The sequence below is a fragment of the Phycodurus eques genome, chromosome 1, assembly GCF_024500275.1.
Source record: "Phycodurus eques isolate BA_2022a chromosome 1, UOR_Pequ_1.1, whole genome shotgun sequence".
In the NCBI taxonomy this organism is placed as follows: Eukaryota; Metazoa; Chordata; class Actinopteri; order Syngnathiformes; family Syngnathidae; genus Phycodurus; species Phycodurus eques.
Genome location: NC_084525.1, coordinates 2,329,990 through 2,354,479, shown reverse-complemented (window position 1 = coordinate 2,354,479; position 24,490 = coordinate 2,329,990). Strand labels below are relative to the sequence as shown.

Sequence of the window (24,490 nt, the reverse complement as noted above, 5' to 3'; positions counted from 1 at the left end):
TGATCGCGCTACTCGTCACTTTAAACCGCATCCACTCCTTGAGGTCTCGGCGCCCTTTGCACAATGGTCATTGCACCGGCCGGACTATTGCAATATTAGTCATTGGAACTGCTCTAAGTGCGAGAGGACTCTGCATCTGTTTGCACAATTGTCAAAAAAATAATAACAATAATTTGTACCGGCATTACCAGATAACCATCAACACTTTATTGCTCAGTGACTGTTTTTTGTCAATGTCTTTATGTCCCGAAAGTGTTCTCGGTCAATGGACTGTCTGTCGTCGTACGAGAGCGGCTCCGACGACCGGAGACAAATTCCTTGTGTGTTTTTGGGACATACTTGGCAAATAAAGATGATTCTGATTCTGATAGCACGTTTGTGAGCAACATTTGTTGGCTTTGTGCAACAGAATCAAATCAGTGCAGAATTAAAGGACAGTACGGCTGGTGGGAAGCTTTGTTGAAACCTTTGACAAGTACTCTGAAAATACGTCGACTAATCATTAAATCCAGTTGAGCCAGGTGCCATTTTGATGGTTTTCACAGCAGTCAGCCAAAGGTCTCGAGACTTGACTGCTGTTGACAGATGCTAGGAAGGAAAGTGAGGACTCTTCATGCAACATGGCGACTGCGGCAATTTGGAGACATTTCCCCGATTATGGTGACACCACTTGACTTGAACCCACTGTTAACCTACTTAACGAACTACCAGTGACAATTTGTTCACTTAATCCAGCAAATTTGTGATCCCGGGGGAAGAAAGGAAAATACAATAGGAGTTCATGTCAAGTGAAAAAGAAAAAAATCTCTGCACATTTCAGCATGCATGTTTTTCAAATAAATCAAGCGCGTCTTGTCGACTACGCCCGTATACTGTAAGCCAACCAGAAATATCCCAATTTCTTACTTATTAAACCTTCAATTGCTGCAAGGAGAGAGAAAGGAGAGACACGGAAAACAACAGTTCATTATGGATTCTAATAAGAAGAATGTCAGTGACAGACAAACTGTTTTGAGTGGTTCTTGGATCGTTACTGAGCATATGATATGAATTCTCTGACAAATGCGCTGCATGTGCGAATGTTTTTCAAAAATCGGTATTCCACCGGGAAAATGAACGTAAAAAGAATCCTGTTTGGTCAAATCTGGAACAATTCTGTTAGCAGCGTGCGAGTGTTCACACTCAACTCATACTTTGTTGAAGCATCTTTTGCTAAAAATACAGTATTTCGTCTATTTAGAGTTGTTGTCTGCCAGGTCGCCCCACAGATGTCCAATTAGTATTGTGTCTGGATCATTTTTTGGGTGAAGACATTCTTGTGTTGATGATTTTACATGGACTGTGTGTGTGCACTGTACTGTTAATAAAAGCAATGTTGATGAGTCGAATGTGATTTAAAAAAAAAATCAAATAAAAATTCTATTTACTCTGAGGAGACACCAGGAATATGATGGAGGCAAATCCATTTTATCCACCAACGAATGGAATGTGAATGCTATTGGGCAAGTCAGAAATAAATATTGCAGACAAATGACTGCACTACAACGCCGCCATGACAAAGCAGCTGCTGAAGAAAAGAAAATTGTAATTCCATGACCACCCCTGATTACTTATTGACTTATAAGTGCCTTCAAGCAGGAACCTTCGACCTTTTTCCGAGAATCCTCTGTGTCACCGTCACTGAGCAGTTAACCACTGTTAACTGGTTCAATTATTTTGTTAATCAATCACAGTTGTTCTTGTTTTTTTTTATCATTTATCACGTACAGTATTCAGAAGTATTCAAACCCTTTTTGATACTATTTTGTTTGTTATTATTTTATTTCTGTGCCTTGAAATAAAAGGTGAATTCATTTCCTGACCACGCTCGTCTCAAATCGTTTTCCCCCCATTGAAATCAATAGAAAAGCCCTTCGACGCCCGTAAGGCCTTATAAGGTTGAGCCTAAGAACATAAGACATTGAAAAATCCAGGGGGTCTCAGTACTTTGTGAATTGACGTGCACGTGAGTTCCTTTACCCTCTGAGTTTTGGCGCGAGGCGCTGCCCCGGACTCTGAAAGCATGCTTGGGCCCTCGGTTCTTCTCTATAAAGCTCCAGCTCTTGCGGACCTTGCCGGGGCTCACCTCGGCACCGTCTTCTGGCCCAGGGGACTGGTCCTTCCCTTTGGCCAGCGGAGCCTTGGAAGGACTGGGGAACACCTTATCCTTCAGGCTGGCCTTCCGACTAGGAGGATCAAGTCATGAAATGGTTAGCCATTGTGAAAATCATTTCACGGCATCCTTATACAAAGTACGTTTTTGTTTTTTGTCATTATCTTATTGCTTGTTTCGATGTAAAACGTATCACATTGGCGTGACGCTTACCTCAAGAGTACCTACGGCGGTGGAAGCCATGTCCATATAGGAACATAGTCGAGCATTCAGCAGGTCAGGCAAGCGGCAGGAAGCTACAAGCAAGCATGCACCGGAAGCAACGTGACATCTCAAAAGGATGAGCTGGGCTTTCCCTTTCTATGTGCAAAATGACAACACAAATCATGCAAGAAAGAAAGAAACGATCATACTCGACGTCCCTTGTGAAAAGAAGCCAAAAAGAATCAGTCAGAAGATAATCAAGAGTGGCAAAAAGGCAGCAACCAAATGAAAGAAATATACTTGATTAAAGGAATATGAAATACATTTGTGTTGATCGGCCAGTAAACAAAATGTTTCTTTGTGTTTATTCGAAGAGAACACTCTAATGCTGCAAAATAAAACAATCCCTTTGCAATCTATCATTCTTTTTAGGGTCGATATTGAAATATGAGCAGCCTTTTGCTCCAGGCTACACTTTCTCTTTCAACTCCCCTGCAAATGTCAGCTTTACAGATGCCACGTCTGCTTTGCAGGCAGTGCGTCATTGTTATCGCCCAATATTTCCCCATTTTTATGACAGAAAGATGCCTGAAAAAAGTCATGATACCTCAAACAGTACTATCGGATTGGGAGACAATGATGAGAAATTAGAACGTGGATGTATTCATTAATGAATGTATTTTGTTTACAATTTATTCACCCCCTAGCTTTTTTTTTTTTTGCTAACTCCTGGAACTGGTGAAAATTAACTCCAGGATGTCCCCATATAATCTAAAATGGACCTAAAATGAAACCAGCTATTTTTGCATGACCCACACTCATCACATCTACAAAAAAAAATAATAATAATCATAAAATAAAAATGACCTTGTGTTGAAGCCGGGATTGGAACTGAGGTGCAGGAGGTGACACACAGACTTGCAGTGCAGTAGGTAGTAGCTGTGCAATAACTATACCTAAAAGTTGTCGGACAGCAACCGCAAAGTCTGTCTTTGTGTGCGTTCTCACTGGAGCAGTCGAGGAGACACAAACAAAGCAGTGGATATTGTGCCCAAAACAGCAGTTTGGGCTCCACTCTCTTTGCAATGACACTTTATTGTAATCATCAAGCATCAAAGCGTCGAATGACGTTTTCAGACATTTCAATATTTTGATTTCGCTCAAATGCCTGCAGTCACAATAAAGCGTTGACGCTGTCAATGAGTGCATGTTTCTTTTGGCAAAATACAGTGTGGGGAAGAAGAGGGGGAAAAAAATGAACAAGCGACGCATTGAAAAGTGTTCAAAGATCACTTTTTCCTGTGGCGATGTTGAACGCTTCACTGTCAAAAATCAACTTATTGATGAAATGTATAAGGAAGCTGTGAGCATTCATCCCTAAGTATTACATACTATGCAAATGCAGCATGGCCATTCTTGAAGGAGGCCTTCGTAACGCACAGACACACCCATGGCTGCCAAACACACGCGCACACACACACACACACACACACACGCACACGCACACACACACACACACTCCGCCCAAGAAGGGTGGCTCAGCAGCAGCTAAAAGCAGAGTCGAAGAAAAGCCAACAGGAGCAAGAGACAAATGAATCAATCAAGTTACAGACCTTGGAGAAGATTCTGTTTGGGACTCCTTCCTGTGAGCAGAATGGGCAAATTTCTCAAAAAAGATTGTAAAAGTTGATTCGGACCAACAGATCAGAAAGGAATGAAAGCAGCTGGGAAACATTTGGATGTTGATATGCATTCCGGTTCGCAAGTGGAGGAAAGCACAATTTAAGTGCACAGCGGAACCTCCAAAGTCCAACAAAAATGGCAATTTACAGTGTACAATTTAGAATTCGACATTTTTTGTCGAAAAAAGTCTGCTTTAAAAGTCACACAAAAAACTATACAGTATATGAATTTTTAGTGTTGGAACCACACACACACACACACACACAGTACCAGGGATGACAAATTTATGATATGTTCCAAAATGGACATTAATAATGAAAGAAGAAACACCACAATTAAACTTTAGGACAACCACTTGTTTTTGTCATTTGGTCCACGCATATCAAGTTAAACCGTTTATTTTGTTATTTGTAAAATGATAAAAAGTTGTATGTATTTTTTTGTTCTCAAATATGAACAAATTGGAGGTCTGCCAGCATTTTGGAATAGACTGTGTTTGACCTTACAAGTTCTACTGTAGTTGTCTACCTGGTTTGATAACCCTTCAGCCATTAGATTATATAAAAAAAAATAAAAAAAAAAGATCATAACTTAATCAAAATCAAAGGAGATGCCATTTCCTGACATCTCGAGTATTTTTGGAAACAGCCGAGATGTACAGCATTATCTTGGTTACCTCATTTAAATAAGTATGAGAGTCAAAATATCAGAAGCAGTTCTTGCTTCAATAGATACTGTACTTCATACAGACCTTGCATTGGATTTTATTACACCGGATTATCTATTATCAATTATTTATTGTACTGGACTATCTGACTGACTCACTACTTTAGCATCATTTCCACATCCAAATGATCCCAATGAGCGTCGTCATTCTCCACATTAGAAGCGTCGTGGCCGTACCTGAAAGACCTCCCTTTTAGATTCCTCAGCAGGTCCAATTGATTCAGAGGTGGAATTAATCTGCGAGGGGGAAGGATACTTTAAACATTCAACTATTCCATCAGAACGCCTTCACTTCCCTGCTGGCCGAAGGTTGATTTTTGCCTGCAGGTGCTAATTCCATTCAGCCTGGCAGTTGACTTTTGCTCTGCTCATCACCAGAGGAGCTTTAAGCAGAACAGACAAGCTGCAATATCCTGCTCCTGAAGACAATCTAGGAGAATCACCAAGGCAGCCTGTTTGCTGACTGTGATAAGAGCAAGGTTTTTAAAGGATTCTACAGGAGACGTCGGTCTTATCTGCAGTTTGCTCGTTCACGCAAAATAGGCGAGATCGGATTATACAAATCATGAGCGACTGTCGTGTCGTTTTTAACTGTCAAGTTTGGAATATATAAGTAGATGTTACTTTATCTAGCAAACACTAAAAGAAGGGTGTCCGAGTTTGGTTTTTTTTCCTTTGAGGGCTGAATACAGAAAAAAATCAAAGGCCACACCAGAATAATTTCACCCCTGGCCTGAGCAGATCTCCATATTCAGAACCAACCTTGAGTTATAGTTGACTATCTTTCGAGCAGTGTTTACTTGGGGATCATAATTAATCATTACTGTGATATGTTCACAAATTTAGACATCGGCACAGAGCAGAAAGCGGAGGGAAACACCTTTGCTTCTGAAACTGTATTATCTTTATTACCGATGCATTAGAAAGAGAAATAATGTTACTATTTCAGTAAAAGTTACTTTGCAGTGCTACTGCCTTTCTCGCAGTGTGGATTTGAACCCCGGTCAGTACTCCGATACCCAGCCACTGTCGGTCCTAAGCCTGGATAGAAATGGGTTGGTTGCGTCAGGAAGGGCATCCGGTGTAAAAACTGCCAAACGAATCATGCGAGTGACTTCTTGTGGAAAAGCCCAAAATCACTTCTTCTTCTCTATGTGAGTGTCGCAACCACTCCGCATTTTCAAAACCCAAACCCTATGGTGTTGTGAGTCGTTTCAAATGTTATTCGAGTGCAGTACACACTGATACCGACTACCGATACCACTAATGTATATATTTTTTTAATATGTAAAATTTCCATCAACACAACAGATAATTGGGAACAATTTCTGAGGCACATGATGATTCGCTGATGTGTCAAACCACCGCAAGGTAGCGCCAACTACTGGCGAGCAGGTGGTACCAACTCTAAATTTGATTCGATTGCCTTAAGTATTGCTGGCTGCTATCGGCACCCTTCACGCTTACCCGATACGTTGAAATAAGGCCAGTACGGCCCGGTACTCGCCCATCTGTAGTTTTAACTTTTAATTTCAAAATTACAACACACAATTTCATTCACATTTTTTGCGAGACAACATTTGATTGAATGATGGCCGACCTGTACATTAGGGTCGCCACAGTCTGCTCATAAAAATCCCAAGTGGAGATCAGATCAGTGCGGGAAAGGTTGGTTGCGTAAAACCTCCACGCAGCCTGTTAGAGAAATTTGTGGCACAAAATTAATGTGGGGATGGCGCCTGACAAACATAAATCAATAAGCCAAGTAAAGCGTTGAAATTGGTACCTGGATGAGGCTTGCAGCGGGATTGCGTCGCTTTTCAAAATGTTTCTGCCTGTGCTGCTCTTGGACTTTGAGGGCAAAACCAGAACCAAGGATGCCCTGCACAGGATCATAGTGGCAAAAAATATGCAGTATGTTCAGATTTGGTAGAAAGTAACTTTTTTTGTTGTTTTTTGCCCCATTCAAACGTACTGATAGTACATAACGTAATTTAAACTATTGCTGTGATTGAAGCTAAACAATGATGTTTATAGTTGACTTCTCCTGGAGCTTTGTCTTTAGCTTATGGTGGCTTCTTTTGCAACCCTTTTTGTAAAAGGAGAAGAACATGACAAAAGACGACGTCTTGACACCGGAGGTTGAAGCAAGCAGACTTACAGTTGTAAGGCTGCTCGCCACTAGTCCACCATGGGTGTGAATGTGATTGTGGATAGTATTTTGTTGATGTATACAATATGTGCTCTATGAATAACTGGTGGCCTCTTGCCCAATGTCAGCTGGGATAGCCTCCACCTCACCCATGACCCTACTGAGGATAAGCGATAAGATTTTGTCCTTAACACTGACAAAACTCTTAATCAAGCAAAAAAAAAAAAAAAAAAAAAAAAAAAAAAAAAAGGGAAAGTGTAGATTTTGTGCTGACGTTGCATTACAGTGTTTCTTTTCACGAGGGGAACGTTGAACCCGTATAACTGCTGACTCTGAAATGTTTGAATCAAAGGCTGAGCGTGTGATAACGAGTAACAAATACACCCGCAGTCGGCATTATCACACTACAGAGGAGGTTTGTGAATGTGAACGGGACAAAGAACTTGTGAATATGAAGTGTTTTGGGGGATTGAGAGGAAAGTCGGAATTTGCCTTTAAACGCCAACACAATTGATTTGAGCTTAAGTTGTCACTGAGACGTATGACTTTCATCTTAGATTTGAGAGGTTTTGCGAAAATATGTTGATTATTTTTTTTTTTTAATGGACAAGTCAGTGGCCTTTTTGCAACCCAGTACAACATGTTTTCCATTTACCGAAGACAAAATTGAAGGCAATGAGACTATGAGAGATGAGATCAATGAGATTGATAGTAATAGTGGTTCACAGAGCTGATTTTCAATCGCAATTAGTGGTACATTCAAAATCCCCCCGCTACTGATTGACGACCAGTCCAGGGAATGGCGCCTCCGCCATACCTCTAACTAGGATCAAAGGTATAGAAGCTGGATCGATCCATAGATCCAACTTACCACATGATGCGTCGCCAACAGAGTTCAGTTGAAATAATATGACAAAGCACCTATAGTTGCTACTTACCGCAGGAAGTGCAAAGAAGGCCACGCCGATCATACTAAAGGTGGCTGCCAGCAAACGCCCATTCCAAGTCTTGGGAACCTTATCTCCATAGCCAATGGTGGTGAGCGTTATCTGTGGAAAGATTTGAAAAATACATTGCTTCGATGAAATGTGGTGTAAGATGCTAAAGTGAATGAACCAATGGCCGAAAAGCAGAGATAAGGCTTACCAGACCCCACCAAAGGGCATCGGCATAGGTTTCAAACTCTTTGTTGGTCTCCTTCTCCACCGAGTAGACCAGGAAAGAAGCCAGGATGAGGCACAGGAATCCGATGTACCATGCTGTGATGAGCTCCTACACGCACAACCAATGCAGATCAGATATACTGTACTGTCGTTCTACAATACATCCTGCACGTTCGCCCACCTTGCTGTGGGCATACACGACTGATCCAAGCAGCTTCCAAGTGCCCCCACGCCGGTCCATACGCAGCATGCGAAGGATCTGTAGGAACCTCAGACTCCTGATGGCCGACGTGGCAAAAACATTGCCTTGAGATCCAGCCGCCAGCACAGACACCGAGGCGACCAGCACCATCATGTCTGACGAGAGCCGCGTGCCCCATTGAGCATTGTTGTCAGGAAACACATTGGGAGAAATCCATGAGGACCTTTATCGCGAATGTTTCTCACCTATAACGCAGAAAGGCTTCCGGGCAAACTTGAGCCTCCCTCTCCATCCTCTGTATCGACAGCAGCAGCCAGCGGCCCAGATCCTCACGATGTACTCCACTCCGAACACCACAATGGTCACGATTTCCTGCAGGAGCAGAAACAAAAAGGGCGGTGTTGATACTTTGAATTGAAGTCACACGGTGTTAAATTGTGCGTTAAATGCTGGAATAAATACCCACCAGTATGTACAAGGCACTCTCTGAACTATTTTTGAACTCTCGAATAGTGGCAAAGACTGAGAGAATGAGACAGGAAAAGACCAGGAGGAAGCTAGGACAAGAAAGGAAAGAACACAACAAGAGAAGACCATGAGTATGTGACAGTTGAAGAAAGACTATTTATTTATAACGGAAATAGACTTCTTGGCAAGACGCCCATGGTTCTGAACTAACCCAGAATATTCGGTCAATTCACATCCAACAGTGGGCTGGGGTTCCGTTGGCCAATCTAACGCAATGACTGATTCCTAGAATTCGAACAAACCCACTTGCAAAATGAATTAATCATGAATGGGTGTCGCTCTCATTAACGGAGACTGGCCAAGTAGCTCATTTACTGTATGATGACTAACGATACAGGACGTGAATTAGCAAGGAAAGTAGCAAGAGTTTGGATAAACAAAGGTTTGCTTGAAAAACAGCAGATAGATGCAACAAGCCTTTGGTTTCGGCAATCTCCATTAAGACGTTACTCCACATCTACTACTGAAGGTTAAAGTTATCAGATCAATAAAAAAAAATATCAATTGAAATGACTGTTCAATGAGAATATTATTATGGAGTCGCTAAAGTAATCGAAAATGTGTTTCTGCCGCCGCCCCTTCCCTCCCAAAATGACTTCCGGCTACCATTTCATAGCCGGCGAGATAACCGGATTATAAGAGCAAGCGACACATCCTCAGGGACCTCCTATAGAAAAGATCTCCTGGAAAGAATCTTATGCTTAGCTAATGGAGGACGCCTGGTGAAATTCGAAACTGGGACCAATGCAGCAGGTGAAACAGAATCAGGCACGACCTACATCAATTACAGGAAAGAATAATGACGGCACACAACACAAGAGCTCTGGATCAGGTGTCACCTGTGCACACCGTACGGACAAAGGTTTTAAGTAGCACCTCTCAAACAATTCATTACTCAACCAGGGGTTGGCTGGGACCCCTCGTAATACCTGAATGTTAATTTCCAAACATTTGATTTCATTCAATGTTTCCGACTTTGTGGGAGCAGTTTAGGGAAGGCCTTTTTGGGGAACATACTTTGAATTTGGGAGAACTAGAGAGCCCATGACCTCAACCCCAATACCCTTGTGATGAACTCTGATCCAACACCATTCTGGTTCAAAGGACAAGAAAACAGAACCCAATCTTGGTTAGGAATCTTGAAGTTGTCAGAGGGCTGATTATTAGTCGCAAGAATTAGGCGTGGTAATTTGAATATGATTTATGGACAGTCATAGTGGAGGTCTTCGGGAATGTAGCTGAAATTCCCATAAATGACATCCTTTTGTTCTTCTCATCGAAACCTTTCCTGGTTGCATCGAAGTAATTTCGAGTTCATTGCTTCGAGATGTGATTGATCAACAATTAATTCCATACAACTGACAAAACTGAAGCTCAATCAGTCAATTATGATGCTCACATCAAGATGTTCCACACTGTGCAGTAAAACTCACACGGGAATTTCACTGAAATCGTTTCCACCAAGCAGTGCGTTTGCTTCTGTTCAGCATCAGTTTCTAAAAAAGTTACCACAAAAAATGTACACCACTATTTGTTGAGGTACTGACAACAATGGTACAGTAGTGAAATGGCAGATGTACGGTTGAGCCACTCCTCTCTATTGATTGGTCAGTGGTTAATCATCACATCCGTGCTACTACAGGAATAGAAAGGAGAAAATGCGAAACTGGCATGACATCACAGTTGTCGGTTAGAAAAACAAGAGCGATCAGTTCCAAACCAGCAGCGGCAACTGAGCTGTACCGATTGGTAGTAACTTAGCCTGGGACAACCACACGAAGCCACACATTTCTTAAGCTTATTCATTTCAGGTTGCTTCCAGAACATAGTCGGCAGTCGCATAGCATTCATTTCATTGTGCTTCTTCTGTGGTGTGAAGAACATTTCTGAGTACACGTCAAACTGCATTTGCTGCAGACACTTGGTTGTTTTAGTCAGGTTACAGTGAGGTCATCCTCCAGAATGAACGTGTGTTGTTCTTAGCATCTCATACATCATTGATGGCCAGTGTAGTCAAAGCTTGCCGAGTCAAAGAGAGCCTCTTAGAATGTGCGAAAGAAGCTTTTGTTCTGTCTCGCTATTCCGTGTAAGAGTTGTTTGACGCGGTCTATTTTAATGAGGTTTCTTTTGTATTATTTGTTGGAATGAGTGTACAAATGCCTTCACATTCTCTATAACTTATCACATACGGCACCTATAAGTAAGGTATTCGTTCCGGAAGCATTTGTAAAAGTACACACACGAGCACCTATCAGTCCAGGTTGAAAAGCCTTACTGCATAATGACCATTAACTAAATCTAATTATCCATCAGCCCTTTTACGACCCGGACATTGACAGTGTATCTGTGTGGAGTGTCATTACACAGGAAACATTTGCAGCAAAACTTTGCCAAACTTCATCTTCACTAACTATGACGATACTTGTCTCCAAAGGAGCCAAACGATTAGTTTTTACAACACCCAATTCCAATGAAGTTGGGACGTTGTGTTAAACATAAATAAAAACAGATTACAATGATTTGCAAATCATGTTCAAATCCAAATTTCCGTCCCAACTTCATTGGAATTGGGGTTTTACTTTCTCCTTAACCTTCGTCATATAAATCTCTAAACCAGCTTGTAACCAGGCTTACAGTATTATTAAAAAAATGTCTATGACCGAGTCATGTGGATGATTTAATAGTTTTCATCCAAAAAATAAATAAAAATAAATAAATAAACCTGCAGGATCCTGGTGGCTCCGTCTTCACTTCTCGGCCATTTTGATGTTGTTCATGTCTTCAAAAAGGGTCCCTTTCATGACCCCCTTAGGCTTAGGCCTATTGATATTTTGTCGAATACTCGAGTCATCGCCGTTGCCACCGAAAAAAGTCTTTTTTGTTTTTTTACATGCATTTTATTCTCATTTATGAGGGCTGGACTTCTATCCTTAAACTGCATATGTTGGCACTGATTGTATGGGATCAAAATGTGCATTTGCTAAATGTTAGCATTCGCGATTAGCATTAGCGATTAGCATTGCTATCAATTACCATTTTAGGTTTAAAAAAAAAAAACACTAACTACCATTCAGCTCGCTCATAAATCATGTTATATGTACATTAGACATCTAATAGTGTATTTGTGATCATTTACAGACACTCCTCTGTCGTTTTTGACAGTTTATCGGTGGCCCAACACTGCGTCCGTCTGCAATAAGTATCCGTGCGAAACATTGGTTCCGGGGGCGCAAACATGGTTCTGGGCAGATTTGTTTTTTTCTTTTTTGTGGGGGGGGGGGGATCCCGGGCGAGCTTCGAGGCAGAACTTCCGCGTCGACCTATTTTTGAAGTCGACGTCATTTTTTTTTTTTTGTTTTTTTTTCAGCCCGACATTCCATTGCACGTTTTCTTATCGGCGGTTGGTTATTTCCAACTTTCCATTTTTGGGGGGAATGCAGCGATTCAAAGTAACATAGAAAGTAGAATGGTGACTATTGATTAATCAAGTCGAGTGTCTGTTGGTGGAAGCAGAAAAGTGCGTATTTCTTGCTGAGCAGCAGATGAAGCACTCAGCGCTACATTGCCTCCCCAGACATGCTCGTCAAAGCTAAATATAGACTGCGACAAACTCGAGCAGAGCAAATCGGGGAAGTGAGGCTAGTTGGCGGGTTTGTAAGGCCCAACTGAAGCTGGCAGCCGTCAGCAGGAAATTAAGAAGGTTTTCATGAAAATCACTTGTCCCATCAAGACAAGAAGGACAACACAGAAAGAGAGAACAAATTGCTCATTTGCTATCGACCAAACTGCTGATGTAAAATAGTTAACAGTCGATTTTTCACTTCCAATTTTTTCTCCAGTTTGATTTCTGCTAAGAACAATGTCACGACAAAGCCACACTTCCACTACGCAGTACTCTTTGGTGTCGTGCGGATTTTTGGGCCTTTCCATTGACAAGCGTTCAGAACAGTGTGTTGATTTTTTTTTCCCATGCATGTTCTGTTTTTTTCTAGGTGGTACTATTCCATAGCCACGTGTCAACCAGTTTACTGTTAATGTACTACACATTTTCTAATGTTTCAATCGTAAATTAGGGGCACTAGATCATCATCTTTCCTAATGTATTTTATCATATATAGCGTTTTCCACTAAAATAGACTACATGCCCAAATTAGTAGCGGGGTAACGCTTACGGATGTCCGATTGGATCACGTGATCGAAAATCGGGGTCCATCACGTGATTTTCAGCTAATCGAGATCAGGTGAAAAATATCGGTTTTATTCATTTTCTCACATTTGAAATGACACAAAGTGACAAAATAATACAAAGGTACAAATATCTTGCCAAATGGAACAGTAATAGCTTCGTTTTATATGAAAAAAAAGTAACTTTTCGGGGTATTTTTAGTACTGGTAGAATATAAGTGACTGAAAGTGACACACAGATTCTGTGTTTTGTGTGTGCGTGTGAGACAATCACACAGAAACACTATCTTTGCCCTCCCTCAGCGTGCTTTAAACTGTTTAACGGCCCCCCAGGTGAAATTTACCGTTAAACTAAACGCGTAACAATAAGAATGACACACATTGTATATTTGAATGCAAGACTCACATTATTGTTTTCGAAATCGCCAGTTTAATGCTAACAGTCAAAGGAAATCCCCATTGACGGGCTTGCTAGAATTAGCATTAGATCACGGGTGGGATTTCCCATCAAATATCGACTATTTGTACGCAAACTCCCTAGTAACACATATAAACGAGTCATATAACAATACTCACAGGCATATATTCTTCCTAATCTGTGAAAACGAGTTCAATTGTTTTATCGCGACATTCTTCTTGTACTTTGTTTTTTTCCCGAACATGTAGCTCCATGCATGCATTGCCCCTACAGGCCAATGCGCACACAGCAGGAGCAGCAGATGCAGTCTACCCCCCCCCCCGACGCAGACTGAAATTTTCCAGTTTTGGGTCCAATAGGATTATCAAAATTATTTCTATTTGCTCAGGGTTAGGCTAAATATTGTTTTTATTTCTATATTTTAATGTAATTATCTTGTTATTAATGTAGTTTTTGCTGTTCTTTAGAATGTTAAAAGTTGAGCTTTGGTAGTTTTATGTTTAGGATTGGAGAACTGTATCAGCAGATACTTAAAATCAAAGACTCTGTCTCAGGTGCAAAAAACAAATTTGATAGTAACTGTAATTACATCTGTCCATAGGTACTATTGTCCACACGCGGACATTAAATAGTTAACGGCTGAGCCCATTTGAGCTCAGTTGCTAACCAAAACAGCAGCACCAAAGCACAAACATTTGTTTCCAGTCGAATTAAAGTGTGGGGACTTTTTTTCCCCTCCTTGTAAACAAATTACCTGTGCAGTAGTAAAAAAAAAAAAAAAAAAAAAAAAAAAAAGATCTTACATTATTCGATGACGTCGTCATTAGTTTTCCAGCGACCTCTGACGGGATCGCTCCGCAATGCGCGTCCAGGTTAATGTTCTGAGAAGCAACTTGCCATGAATTGCATGCAATATGGTTTTTGTACAAATTAAAGGCCCCTGCCCTAATACACGCCAATAAATAATAATAAATGCCTCTCTGTTAAGTTGAACATCTGTCATAAAATAACACATAATATTGCAAAAATAATAATTCAAAGAGGTTAATGAAGGCAAAGCTGCATCAGGACCAAGTTTGTAGGGAGCATCTGTTTGCCTCCGTCCTCCGCATTAGTTTTCAGCTGCCTTGCTCAGAAAATAAAAAAAATAAATAAACAGACCATGTCCTCAGTGCGCTTGTCTTTGGTGCTCCTGTCTTTCCTTGAGGACACAAAAGACCGACCTTTTCCATCCTCGTTGCTGAGGAGGCCGTTCTGCTTTGTAAGGAGAACTCAGTGAGGCCCAGACATGATCTGGCCTCATCGTCAGGAGCTGCGTATGTGCTGCCATTACGCAAACGGGTAAGCGTGGGAGGCCAAGATGGCGTACGATGCTGGGGTTAACATTAGCTGACAATCAGCTTCTTCTCTGATGAGAGTTCAAATAGTTGATCCTCAGTTATGTGTGCAATACATGTTCATGGCAATCATATCATCTAACTGGATGGGAATTCACATTCGAAAATCTCTGCGTGGGGTTTGCTATGTTCTGCCAAGTGCTTGCGCGGTTTTTCTCCAGGTGCCCCGTTTTCCAAAAACATGCATGTTAGCCGGAAGAAGACTCTGAAGTGCCCTTAATTGGGAAGGTGGGTGTAAATGTGTCTTGAAGCAGTCCAAGGTGTAACCCGCTGGGATTGGCTCCAGCGCTCGCGATCCTAATGAGGACAAGACAACGAATGGCTGGATGGGAATTAGGACGTCGGTCTCATTCTCAGACAGCAGAAGAAATACCCAAAAAGGTTCTAAAATGGATCCTCAACCTTCTTATCCTTATTGAAGAAGTTGACAACTGGTAAAGGGGGCACGTAAAAACAGTACAACACTCTAACTTATACCTTTGACAAGTGACAACGATGGTTTAAAAGGCTTCACTGAAATGGTTTTGGATTTCTGGTGCAGACTGGTTCCAAATCTTGTATTTTCCTGCATTACTCCCTGCATTCGAATCACCCACAGCACAAGCGAGGCCGTCTGAGGACTGCGATTCCCCAAACTGCTGAGGATGGAGCTTTAGTTGGCTGTTATGATATTCAGGTACTATTTCAAGACGCCACTCAGTTTGTGTGTGTGTGTGTGTGTGTGTGTGTGTGTGTGTGTGTCTGGGTTTTCCCATTAAAGCATAGTCTTAAGACTCCTTCCAAGGAGGTCAATTTGCCATGCACTGTAAATGTTTCAGTACTTGGGGCATTTTGACTGCCAACTAGCCAAGATTGCATTTTCACTATCACAATAACCGACTCACAGCCAGAAGGTGAACTTTACAAAGTATGTCAACATTTCCCGATTATTATATTATTACTTGTCCCATCTGACTTTGGTCAAGAGACGAGTTGCACACTGGACTTCTCGCGATTGTGTGATAAGGAAGCCTAAATGTATTAATGTTGAAAAAAGAAGGAAATACTAGCCAAACGTGAGAACAGGCGGTTGTGTTCGTTTGGGTTGTTCATGACTCGGCGGTGAGTCGAACTGGGATTGGAGTCCGCCGAAAAAGCGAGCGGCAAATCAGAATTTTCGCATTCGAATCACAACGAACCAAGCCCAGCGCTGCATTTGTGCTAGTGATGAAAGTAGAGCTCACTGAGGTATTTCTTCAGAAGAAAGGCTGTTTCTTTGGGTTGTGTTTTTTCAAATATTGAACTGTATTATTTTTTTAACTACGCAGTACTATATGGGTAGAGATAAATAAATAAATGTGCCATTTACACGCTTTTCAAATCCACAAATGACTCAGGACTTGAGACTTGCAAAGCAAAGACTTGTTTCCACCACTGCTACACACCAACCCAAAAAAAAAAACCCCAAGATAAACACAATTTCATTCTGCATCTAGAAGAGATGAATTGCATTTCCATTCATTTCACCAGGAAAGATTACTTTTGTTCGCACACTTTTTGGTTCAAGAGACGAATCACGGAATTAATTTAATTTGTGAACTGAGGTTCCACTGTTCAAAGAAAACCTAAAAATCACGAGCCTCAACATCCCTTCAGCAGCTAAATGCTCGTTTCCGTTATCGACCAACCACGGAGTGTCGGACAACTGTCAAAAAGCATTGTGGGAGTTGCAAGTTTTATTCTTTAGCGCCACACATTTAATACCAACGCAAACATCACAGTTTCCCAACGAGAGCGCCGTAGCACATTAGCAGAATATGGACGAATACATTTTGTTCCAACTGGTCATAAAGCGCATGCACGAGGTTGTCGTCGTACAGCGTTGATATTTTTTGGGAAACTCAAGGTGCACATGAGATGCCACGGTGCACACACCAGAGATTGATAGTTAGCCGGAGCGACTCAGAATGAATTGAGCAATAGTTTCAAGTGCGGTCTGGCTTTGTGCTCAAGCTGCTGTCCACGCCGCAGTGCTGAAACCTGACGTCAAACAAATGCGAGAGGACAAGCTATGCCTCCATGAAATGATCCAAATGCACAGGAGCCTGTTATCACGCATCAAAAACAGAGGTGGCGAAAGTACTCACACGCTACTTACGACAAAGATGTACTGTACGTACTTGTGTTAAAAAAAATAAAAAAAAAAAAAAAAAAAGACTCTGGTAAAAGTAGAAGACCTGATTCAACTTCTTAAGTGGAAAAAAAAAAAGAAAAAAATACAGTACTTAAGTACAAAGGTAAAAAGTTAAACAGTCTTTTTTTCCACTGTCAACTTATACAATAACAATAATCTATCAAAAACAAAATTCCCATAGCTTTGCTAACATTGTTAACGGAACAAAAAATGCAAAATTAGCTAACGATAGCAAGTGAACAAAATGTAGCTTAACTGTACTTTATGTTTGTTTTGTTTTTCAGATTCTAAGTGGGAATTTTTGAACGCCAGAAGCTGGTGGTTTTTAGGCTGCCACGAAACAACACCTATTTGACAATGGAAGTAGTATAGAAAGTATAGAAAGCATTTTTCAAGTAGGGAGTAAAACTAAAATGTCATCAGAAAAATAAATATTCAAGTATACAGTCCCCTCTGAAAGTATTGGAAAGGCAAGGATCCAAGATTTGAGAGATTTGTTTTTTGCAAGATTTGTTTTTGTTGTATACTGAAGACATTTGGGTTTCAGATCAAAAGATCAATATGAGACAAAAGTTCAGAATTCCAGCTTTTATTTCATGATATTTACATCTAGATGTGTTCAACAACTCAGGAGCAACCTTTGTTTGAACCCACCCACTTTTCAAGGGAGCAAACGTATTGGCACATGTGTTTCTAGTTGCTCAGGTGTTGATTTTTAGATTGATTGCTTAAACATTAGCTAGTGCTTGTTTTTAGCTTTGGGTTTCACCCGCGAAAACTGCATTTGCTGTTAAGTAAACGTGAAGACCAGGGAGCTGTCTATGGGAGAAAACCAAACCATTTTGAAGCTGAGAGAAGAGGGAAAATCGATCAGAGCCATTGCGCAGAGCCAACAACAACAGTCAGTGAGATCACTGCCAACGGCCACAGGGCAGGGGTGAAGGTATCACAATCCACTGTTCGATGAAGACTTCAAGAGAGGAAATACACAGGCCATACCACAAGATGCAAACCACTCATCAGCAAAAAGAATCGGAACGCCATGTTGGATTTTGCAAAGACGTACGGAGATGAGCCGCAACATCTGGACTGATGAGACCAAGATTAACCTCTACCAAAGTGATGGAAAGGCCAAGGTATGGAGAAAGAAATGATCTACTTATGGTCCAAAACACACACGCTCATGGTGGAGGTCATGTCATGGCTTGGGCTTGCATGGTTGCTACTGGAACGGGCTCACTGGTCTTGATTGATGATGTCACTCACGATGGTAGCAGCGGAATGAATTCTGAGGTCCACAAAACCATTTTGTCTGGCAATTTACAGAATAGCACAACAAATGACTCCATCGTGGGGGGGTGGAAGGTCTGAGACTGGCCAAGCCAATCACCAGACCTTAACCCAATAGGGCATGCATTTTACCTCTTGAAGTAGCGGTAGAGGCCTCAGTAAAGGCCTGGAAAAGCATTTCAAACGAAGAAGTCAGTGGGTTGATGCAGTTATCGCAAGTAAGGGTTATGAATATTAAATGTAACTTTAAGTTTAAGTTCATTTCCCTAATGTCTGTTCCGATACTTTTGCTCAGTCGAAAAGTGGGTGGCTTCAAACAAAGGGTGAGTTGTTTAACACACCTACATGTAAATACCATGAATACTGAAGTTTTGTCTCATATTGATCTTTTGATCCGAAACCTAAATGTCTTCATAATACAACAAAGCCAAAAGGAATTGACCTTGCCGTTCCCATGCATTTGGAGGGGACTGTAGATACCTGAAAAAAATCTACTGAAATCCTACCACTGGTGAAAATAATAATAATAACAATAATAATAATAATAATGTGGACACGAAAAAAAGGTGGCAGCAACAATGACCATCAAAATAGCTGAAGTGATGGCAACTTGGCAGATGCAACATCAACAGCAAATCGACTTGTTGTGGACAAAACGTCGCCATCATCCTGTAAGAACCCCTCCTCATATTGCATCGAATGAGACCGAAAGAAAAGTCTGCCCCTCCTCCCAAAGTGAAAGGCCAAGAAGAAGAAGAAGAAGAAGAAGCACCACTCACACATACGCGTGGTAGATGAACGCCCATCCCCGCGGTCTTTCCAGCGCATTGTAGAGGAAATTCTGCAATTTGCGGTAACTGGCGTTCTTCTTGGGGGGTCTGGCGGAGATGCTGGCCCTGGGTCTGCACAGGATGCCGCCGCCCCGCTTGCTGCCGCTCTCGGCGCCCGCGATGAGCAGCGCTCCGTCCCGGCTCGATTCGGGACCGCCGGGCTCCAGACCCACGAAGCCCACTTTGTGCTTCCTCTCGGCGGCTTGACTTGGGTAAACGCCGCCGTTGAGGGATTTCTGCACCATCCTAAGACCGCGGCGACTGGAGCGAGGAGCGGTCCGTGGCGTCGGAATGCATCGCCGTGGCTGAGTGAGGAGCGGGTGGGCGGGCGGGCGGGCGGGCGGGTGCGCGCGTGCGCGCGCTGCGGCCGATGCGGTCCAAACGGAATATCCTGCGTCCACAGTCTCCGATCTGCGGTTTGACTTTCACCTCGTCGCCATCTACTTCCGGCTGTTGGCAGACAACGGCCAGGATAAAGCGCACCGAATTTGTGTTAGTTTGCCAGCTCATCAATTAGCTGCTGCCCGGGTGATCAATGTTGCCTTTTAGGGGAATGAATGCGTCCTTTTTTCTTTCTTTCTATCACTTTAATTCGAATTTGCAACAACAAATAACAGTGCGAGAGCTCAAATGCAAAAAATAAAATACAAAATAAAAAAATGACTTGAGGACTGCAACACACCCCTTTAACATCCCACGTTGACGTGAGTGAGAGAGAGAGAGAGAGAGAGAGAGAGAGGTGCAGTTGCATTGAAAAAGTTGAGACTTCACATTAAACTTCCAATTCATTCCATGAAGTGGGTGCCATGTTGTTAGCAATGCAAATTGCAAAGCTGCCCCTCAAATATTTATTAGGCAACCATCCACAGTTTCAGCCTCCATCGAACGAAGACAAAAACGCTAGTGCCGTAGTAACGTCGCTGAAAAGGTCATGCAAAAAGAGCAATATGACGACGCTAAATGGAATATACATCATCGAAAGGACGACATTTGCCAGGTACTTGAGCACCACTTGGGGTCCATCTGTGCACACGCCTGGTGTGAATGCTCGTTTTTCCTCTACGCGCCCTGCGATTGGCAGGTGACCAGTCCGGCGTGGACTCTGCCTCACGCCCAAACGTCAGCCGGGACAGGCTCCAGCTCACCGGTGGACCGAATGAAGCCGGAGTACACGGAGAAAAGGCAGGCAAGCGCGGGGAGAACATGCAGATCCAACATTCAAATCCCAGTCCTCAAAGCTGTGAGGAAGACGTGCCAATCACAAAGGCATCGTGTTGCCGAATAGATAACCTGTACGATCTCATCGGAGATGAAGCCGAACATCCTTCAGGATGAATGTTTAGCCCTTGTCACCATGGTAACACAAAGCCACATTTGCACAGGCACACCCGGCAGCGGAATGCAGCTTGACAATTTTTCGATTGAGCTGGAGCGCATCGAGTCTTCGCACTGTCAACGATCTGACCAGAGACAATTAGCGAGCGATTTTAATGCTAATTCACGACTTCAAGTCAAATGTATTTAGAAGCACATTTCAAGACCATAGACCTCGATCAAAGAGAATCCTCCAGGGAATGAAGATGCTGAGATACGATGGAAATCAACTATAACGATATAGGACGATATGCTTGGCTATTGTTGTCCCGACTCAGCAAAATACTGAGTTGTTGCCAAAATGATTTTATTTTTTTATTTTTTATAAATGTATCAAATACTTACCCCATAGACAACCTAGGCCAGTAATGTATTACAAAACAACAACAACAACAACAAAAGCAATCAAGCGCAATTTACAATATTATCACAACATTTGACCAATTAACAATAGTCTCACAATACATCACTTATGCAAGAATCTGTCTTGGAAAATAAAACTAATCATAGTTATAGACAAAAGTTTGACTTGTTTAGAGGAAAACAATGGATTCATTGCAAGATATAATATATATATATATACATATATATATATATATATATATATATATATATATATATATATATATATATATATAGATATAATAACGACGTACAATATTATTAGATATTTAGATATTAGATATTTTTCGCTGACCAGACCACACACACAAGAAGTGTCATACTTGGAACATTTTATTTACTAGCTTGTTAAGATTGAATTTACAGTGACAATTTTAGAAACAAATATCCTTTGTACAGTTATTTTCAAGCAAGATAAAATTGCAAATACCATATATACACACACACACACACACACACAGTAAGAAACATTAGAATAATCTAAATACAACGTGTCATCAATGACATGCTTGTTTATTCCACATGCTGCAGTCACTAGCATACTTAAACCAATAATTTAGATTGAAGATGAACTGACGCTGCAATTAAGGACCTGCATATGTTGCCTGCGGTGAGACCGGATCGGACGTGGTTTGGGTCCTGGTTTCTTTTTAATAATTAATAAATAGTTTGTGTCGAAGAAGCCATCAGTCTAATGAATGCAGCATGTCAAGACTGTTGAAATGCAATTCAAACCTTTCCCATCGCCAGAACAACACTGATCGGTGAGGTTACACTCGTCACGGACAAGGTGTCGACTCTTTTTTTCTTTTTTTTAAATAAACGCACAGCTTTGACATACCATATTTTAGACATAAAAATGATCAAATTCAACGTACGTCTTTATTCGTCTGCATTTAGATATGTGCATCGTTGTTACAATTTGTTTGTACAAAGAAATGTTACGACGATCCCTTTTGTTTAGCGCCACCTAACAACTCTTACAGTCATTTTGTTTGCTAACACTGTCACGTGCCCTCACTGAGTCTATATTAATACCTACAGTCTTATGACCATTCAAAATGTGAAAATAAACATCAGCATCAGAAGGTAACCCTTCAGGTAGTACATTATGTATGAATATATTAATAATGTATCAATGATTAAATATCTGTCGACTGGGTAAAACATTGTGTCGTTTTGCTATGTTTGTCCTGATTATGGTCAATTTCCCTCCCTTATAGTCCCTGAATATGAACGCAAGACCTCCTGTCAAAAGCCCACATAAATAGATCACAATAAACTAGCAGCGTTGGCAGTTTCATTGGTCCTTTAAATACTGTTCAATATGCCAGCCGCTAGTAAATGCTAGTAAATTCTTTAAAACCCGGTATGGTATAAGTAAGGGATTAAAAAAACAAAACAAACAACAAAAATGCTCCTTTTCGGACACAATAAATAACTATCCTTCATATAGTGCCGCAATACAGTACTCACACTAAGCCTACAGTAATTGCACAGTAACCACATGCACTGTGTTCGATCCGCCCCTACATTCCATACATTCCGTCCCCCTGCCATGACTTTCTGCTTCTACCGAGCAAGCAATCATACATGAATACTGTTCAGTTGGGGTTCAAACACTGAGCCCTGGGGAACACCAATCTTAATAACCTCTGGAGTTGCAGTCCGAGACAAAAAAAGGACAACCTCTTGAGTTTCAGATGGTAGCTACGGCTAGTTTGGTTAATCCAGTTATTGTGAGATCCGTGCTGACGCACAGCTCGAGCGGATATGGGGCCACTTCCCAATAAAACTCTCCCGGATAAATCTCGGAACTTCAGGTCGCGTGGGTCTCGAAAGGCGAAGCCAGATCTTTCCGAGCTCGTCCGTCAAGTTAAGATTCATAGTGGTGGAATCCACGGCAGCGAAGCGCCGCAGGGAACGAGGCTCTGTCCATAAGCGGTGTCCTTTTGGCGGAAAAGTGGTGAGACACTTGATTGTTTCATATCTGCCTCGCCCACATTTGCAAGTCCTCTCTTGAGTTCTACCGTTTTTTTTTTTTTTTTTTTTTTTTTTTTTTTTAAAGTTCTCCATCTGAGGGCGGCAAACATAGCTTGAAGAGTCTGTTAAAAGGACAAAAGATAGAGTGAGGGAATTGCACCGAAGCAAAAGCCGCACATTAAGGAACGGGTTTCCGCAGTACCTTGGTGCTGAAGGTGGCATCTGGTCCATCACCTTGAGATTTTTAGCTGAGAGCTCAACTCTGGCCCCCTGGTGGCAGGGAGAGAAAACATGAGCTTTAACCTCCAAACAAACCAGTGGATACAGAATTCTTCGTGCGCGTGCTTTTGCTTTGCTGAGTGACGGCGGTCTCATTATCGTGCGAAAATTGGTCTTTTGGCGACATACACACACCTCCAAATCGCATGAATATCATCATAGTTTAGGCTTTACACTATCAATGATCAATGTTTTGCGGGGAACCAACCAACAGCTCTAGTCTTGTACTATTCGTAGCATGGCTTGGGCCCTAACCCCCACAAATAGCATTTAGGGTTTACTATTGAAGTCTGCCTCCAATAAAGACCTGTTAATTTAAAGAACTACTCCAAGGGTTACCTGTTTGCGCATAATGTCCATGGTCTGCATGATGCATCGTGGCATGAGGCCGTGGTTCCTCGCAAGGATCATCGCCTGTTCCAGTGTCACACTTAGGGTACTTCTGCAAAGAACGCGGGAACATATAAGTCAGGATTGACAAAAGCGAAGTCCGGGCGTTCCCACACGGCGGCGGAGCATGACGTCGCTGCTCCGCGTTCGCAAAGGCCGACCTCTGCATGCCCGTGGCGCACATGGTGATGTGGCAGGCTCCGAGGCGATTGCACAGCTCGGAGGACACGCACAGCAGGCTGACTCCCGAAGGGTGGCCGTGGGCACCGGGGCGCACGTTGACGTAAGACTGCATCAGTCGACAAAGGTCGTCCAACGTGTTGAGCGGTCGTAGTAGCTGTGAGGTGAACGAGAGGGTCAACTCCCGGCAGGCAGGCACGGCTGTACTCGTGAAATAGTGTCAGGCGTTGTTGTCATTGAACACAGCGAGTGAGGTTGTCAGTCACCAGTAGATTTGAAAGAATTAATCAGCATTGCATAAATGAGGTACGTGGACACAATCTCATGCAAGAATCTTTACAAACAACCCAATAAGTTCATTTGTAGTTCATTGTTTGCACTGGTATATAATAACGCTGCTGCCTTTTACTGAGAGCTTTTTTCTATTTTCCAGTATCTACAGTGTCCTGAAATGGACAAAATAATTCATCTTTTACAGAAAAGGGGCACACCAACTCCGTTTAGAGTGCGTGGTAGCGCTGACTCTCACAACAGACGGCGGGCCACGACAATCCAAATGTTATTCCAAAACGCCGGCGACAATGGACCCTCGGAGGCTGAATACAACCTATTCAGGGACCCTGCTCAGCCTCCTCGGAGAAAATCAGGATGTCACTCATCACAAAGCCTTTATCTGCATGTTTTGAGTAACATTTACCGTTCTTAACTGCCACAGGTAAGTAAAAAGAGGTTAACCGTAGTTAATTATAACGCACAAAAATATTTAATTTGGCCAGAGG

General features: G+C 42.0%; 2 protein-coding genes across 3 annotated transcripts in view; both read right to left on the bottom strand.

Annotated features, from left to right (window-relative positions):
• LOC133400027 (potassium voltage-gated channel subfamily KQT member 2-like) overlaps positions 1 to 19,396 on the bottom strand; it is a 28,409-nt gene extending 9,013 nt beyond the window's left edge. Inside the window, exons 1-11 of the mRNA XM_061672183.1 lie at positions 19,053 to 19,396; positions 8,749 to 8,839; positions 8,528 to 8,654; positions 8,262 to 8,437; positions 8,064 to 8,189; positions 7,856 to 7,966; positions 6,552 to 6,647; positions 6,366 to 6,460; positions 4,943 to 5,002; positions 3,970 to 3,999; positions 2,020 to 2,225 (exon numbers count right to left, since the gene is read on the bottom strand). Coding sequence (XP_061528167.1) covers positions 2,020 to 2,225; positions 3,970 to 3,999; positions 4,943 to 5,002; positions 6,366 to 6,460; positions 6,552 to 6,647; positions 7,856 to 7,966; positions 8,064 to 8,189; positions 8,262 to 8,437; positions 8,528 to 8,654; positions 8,749 to 8,839; positions 19,053 to 19,348 — 1,414 coding nt within the window. The 5' untranslated portion in view covers positions 19,349 to 19,396. The remainder of the gene's footprint in view (positions 1 to 2,019; positions 2,226 to 3,969; positions 4,000 to 4,942; positions 5,003 to 6,365; positions 6,461 to 6,551; positions 6,648 to 7,855; positions 7,967 to 8,063; positions 8,190 to 8,261; positions 8,438 to 8,527; positions 8,655 to 8,748; positions 8,840 to 19,052) is intronic.
• A 1,800-nt stretch (positions 19,397 to 21,196) lies between these two features.
• prex1 (phosphatidylinositol-3,4,5-trisphosphate-dependent Rac exchange factor 1) overlaps positions 21,197 to 24,490 on the bottom strand; it is a 98,437-nt gene continuing 95,143 nt past the window's right edge. For both annotated transcript variants that reach the window (XM_061672172.1, XM_061672162.1), the window contains 4 exons: positions 23,693 to 23,868; positions 23,481 to 23,583; positions 23,065 to 23,132; positions 21,197 to 22,984 (listed from right to left, as the gene is read on the bottom strand). In XM_061672172.1, coding sequence (XP_061528156.1) covers positions 22,942 to 22,984; positions 23,065 to 23,132; positions 23,481 to 23,583; positions 23,693 to 23,868 — 390 coding nt within the window. In that variant the 3' untranslated portion in view covers positions 21,197 to 22,941. The remainder of the gene's footprint in view (positions 22,985 to 23,064; positions 23,133 to 23,480; positions 23,584 to 23,692; positions 23,869 to 24,490) is intronic.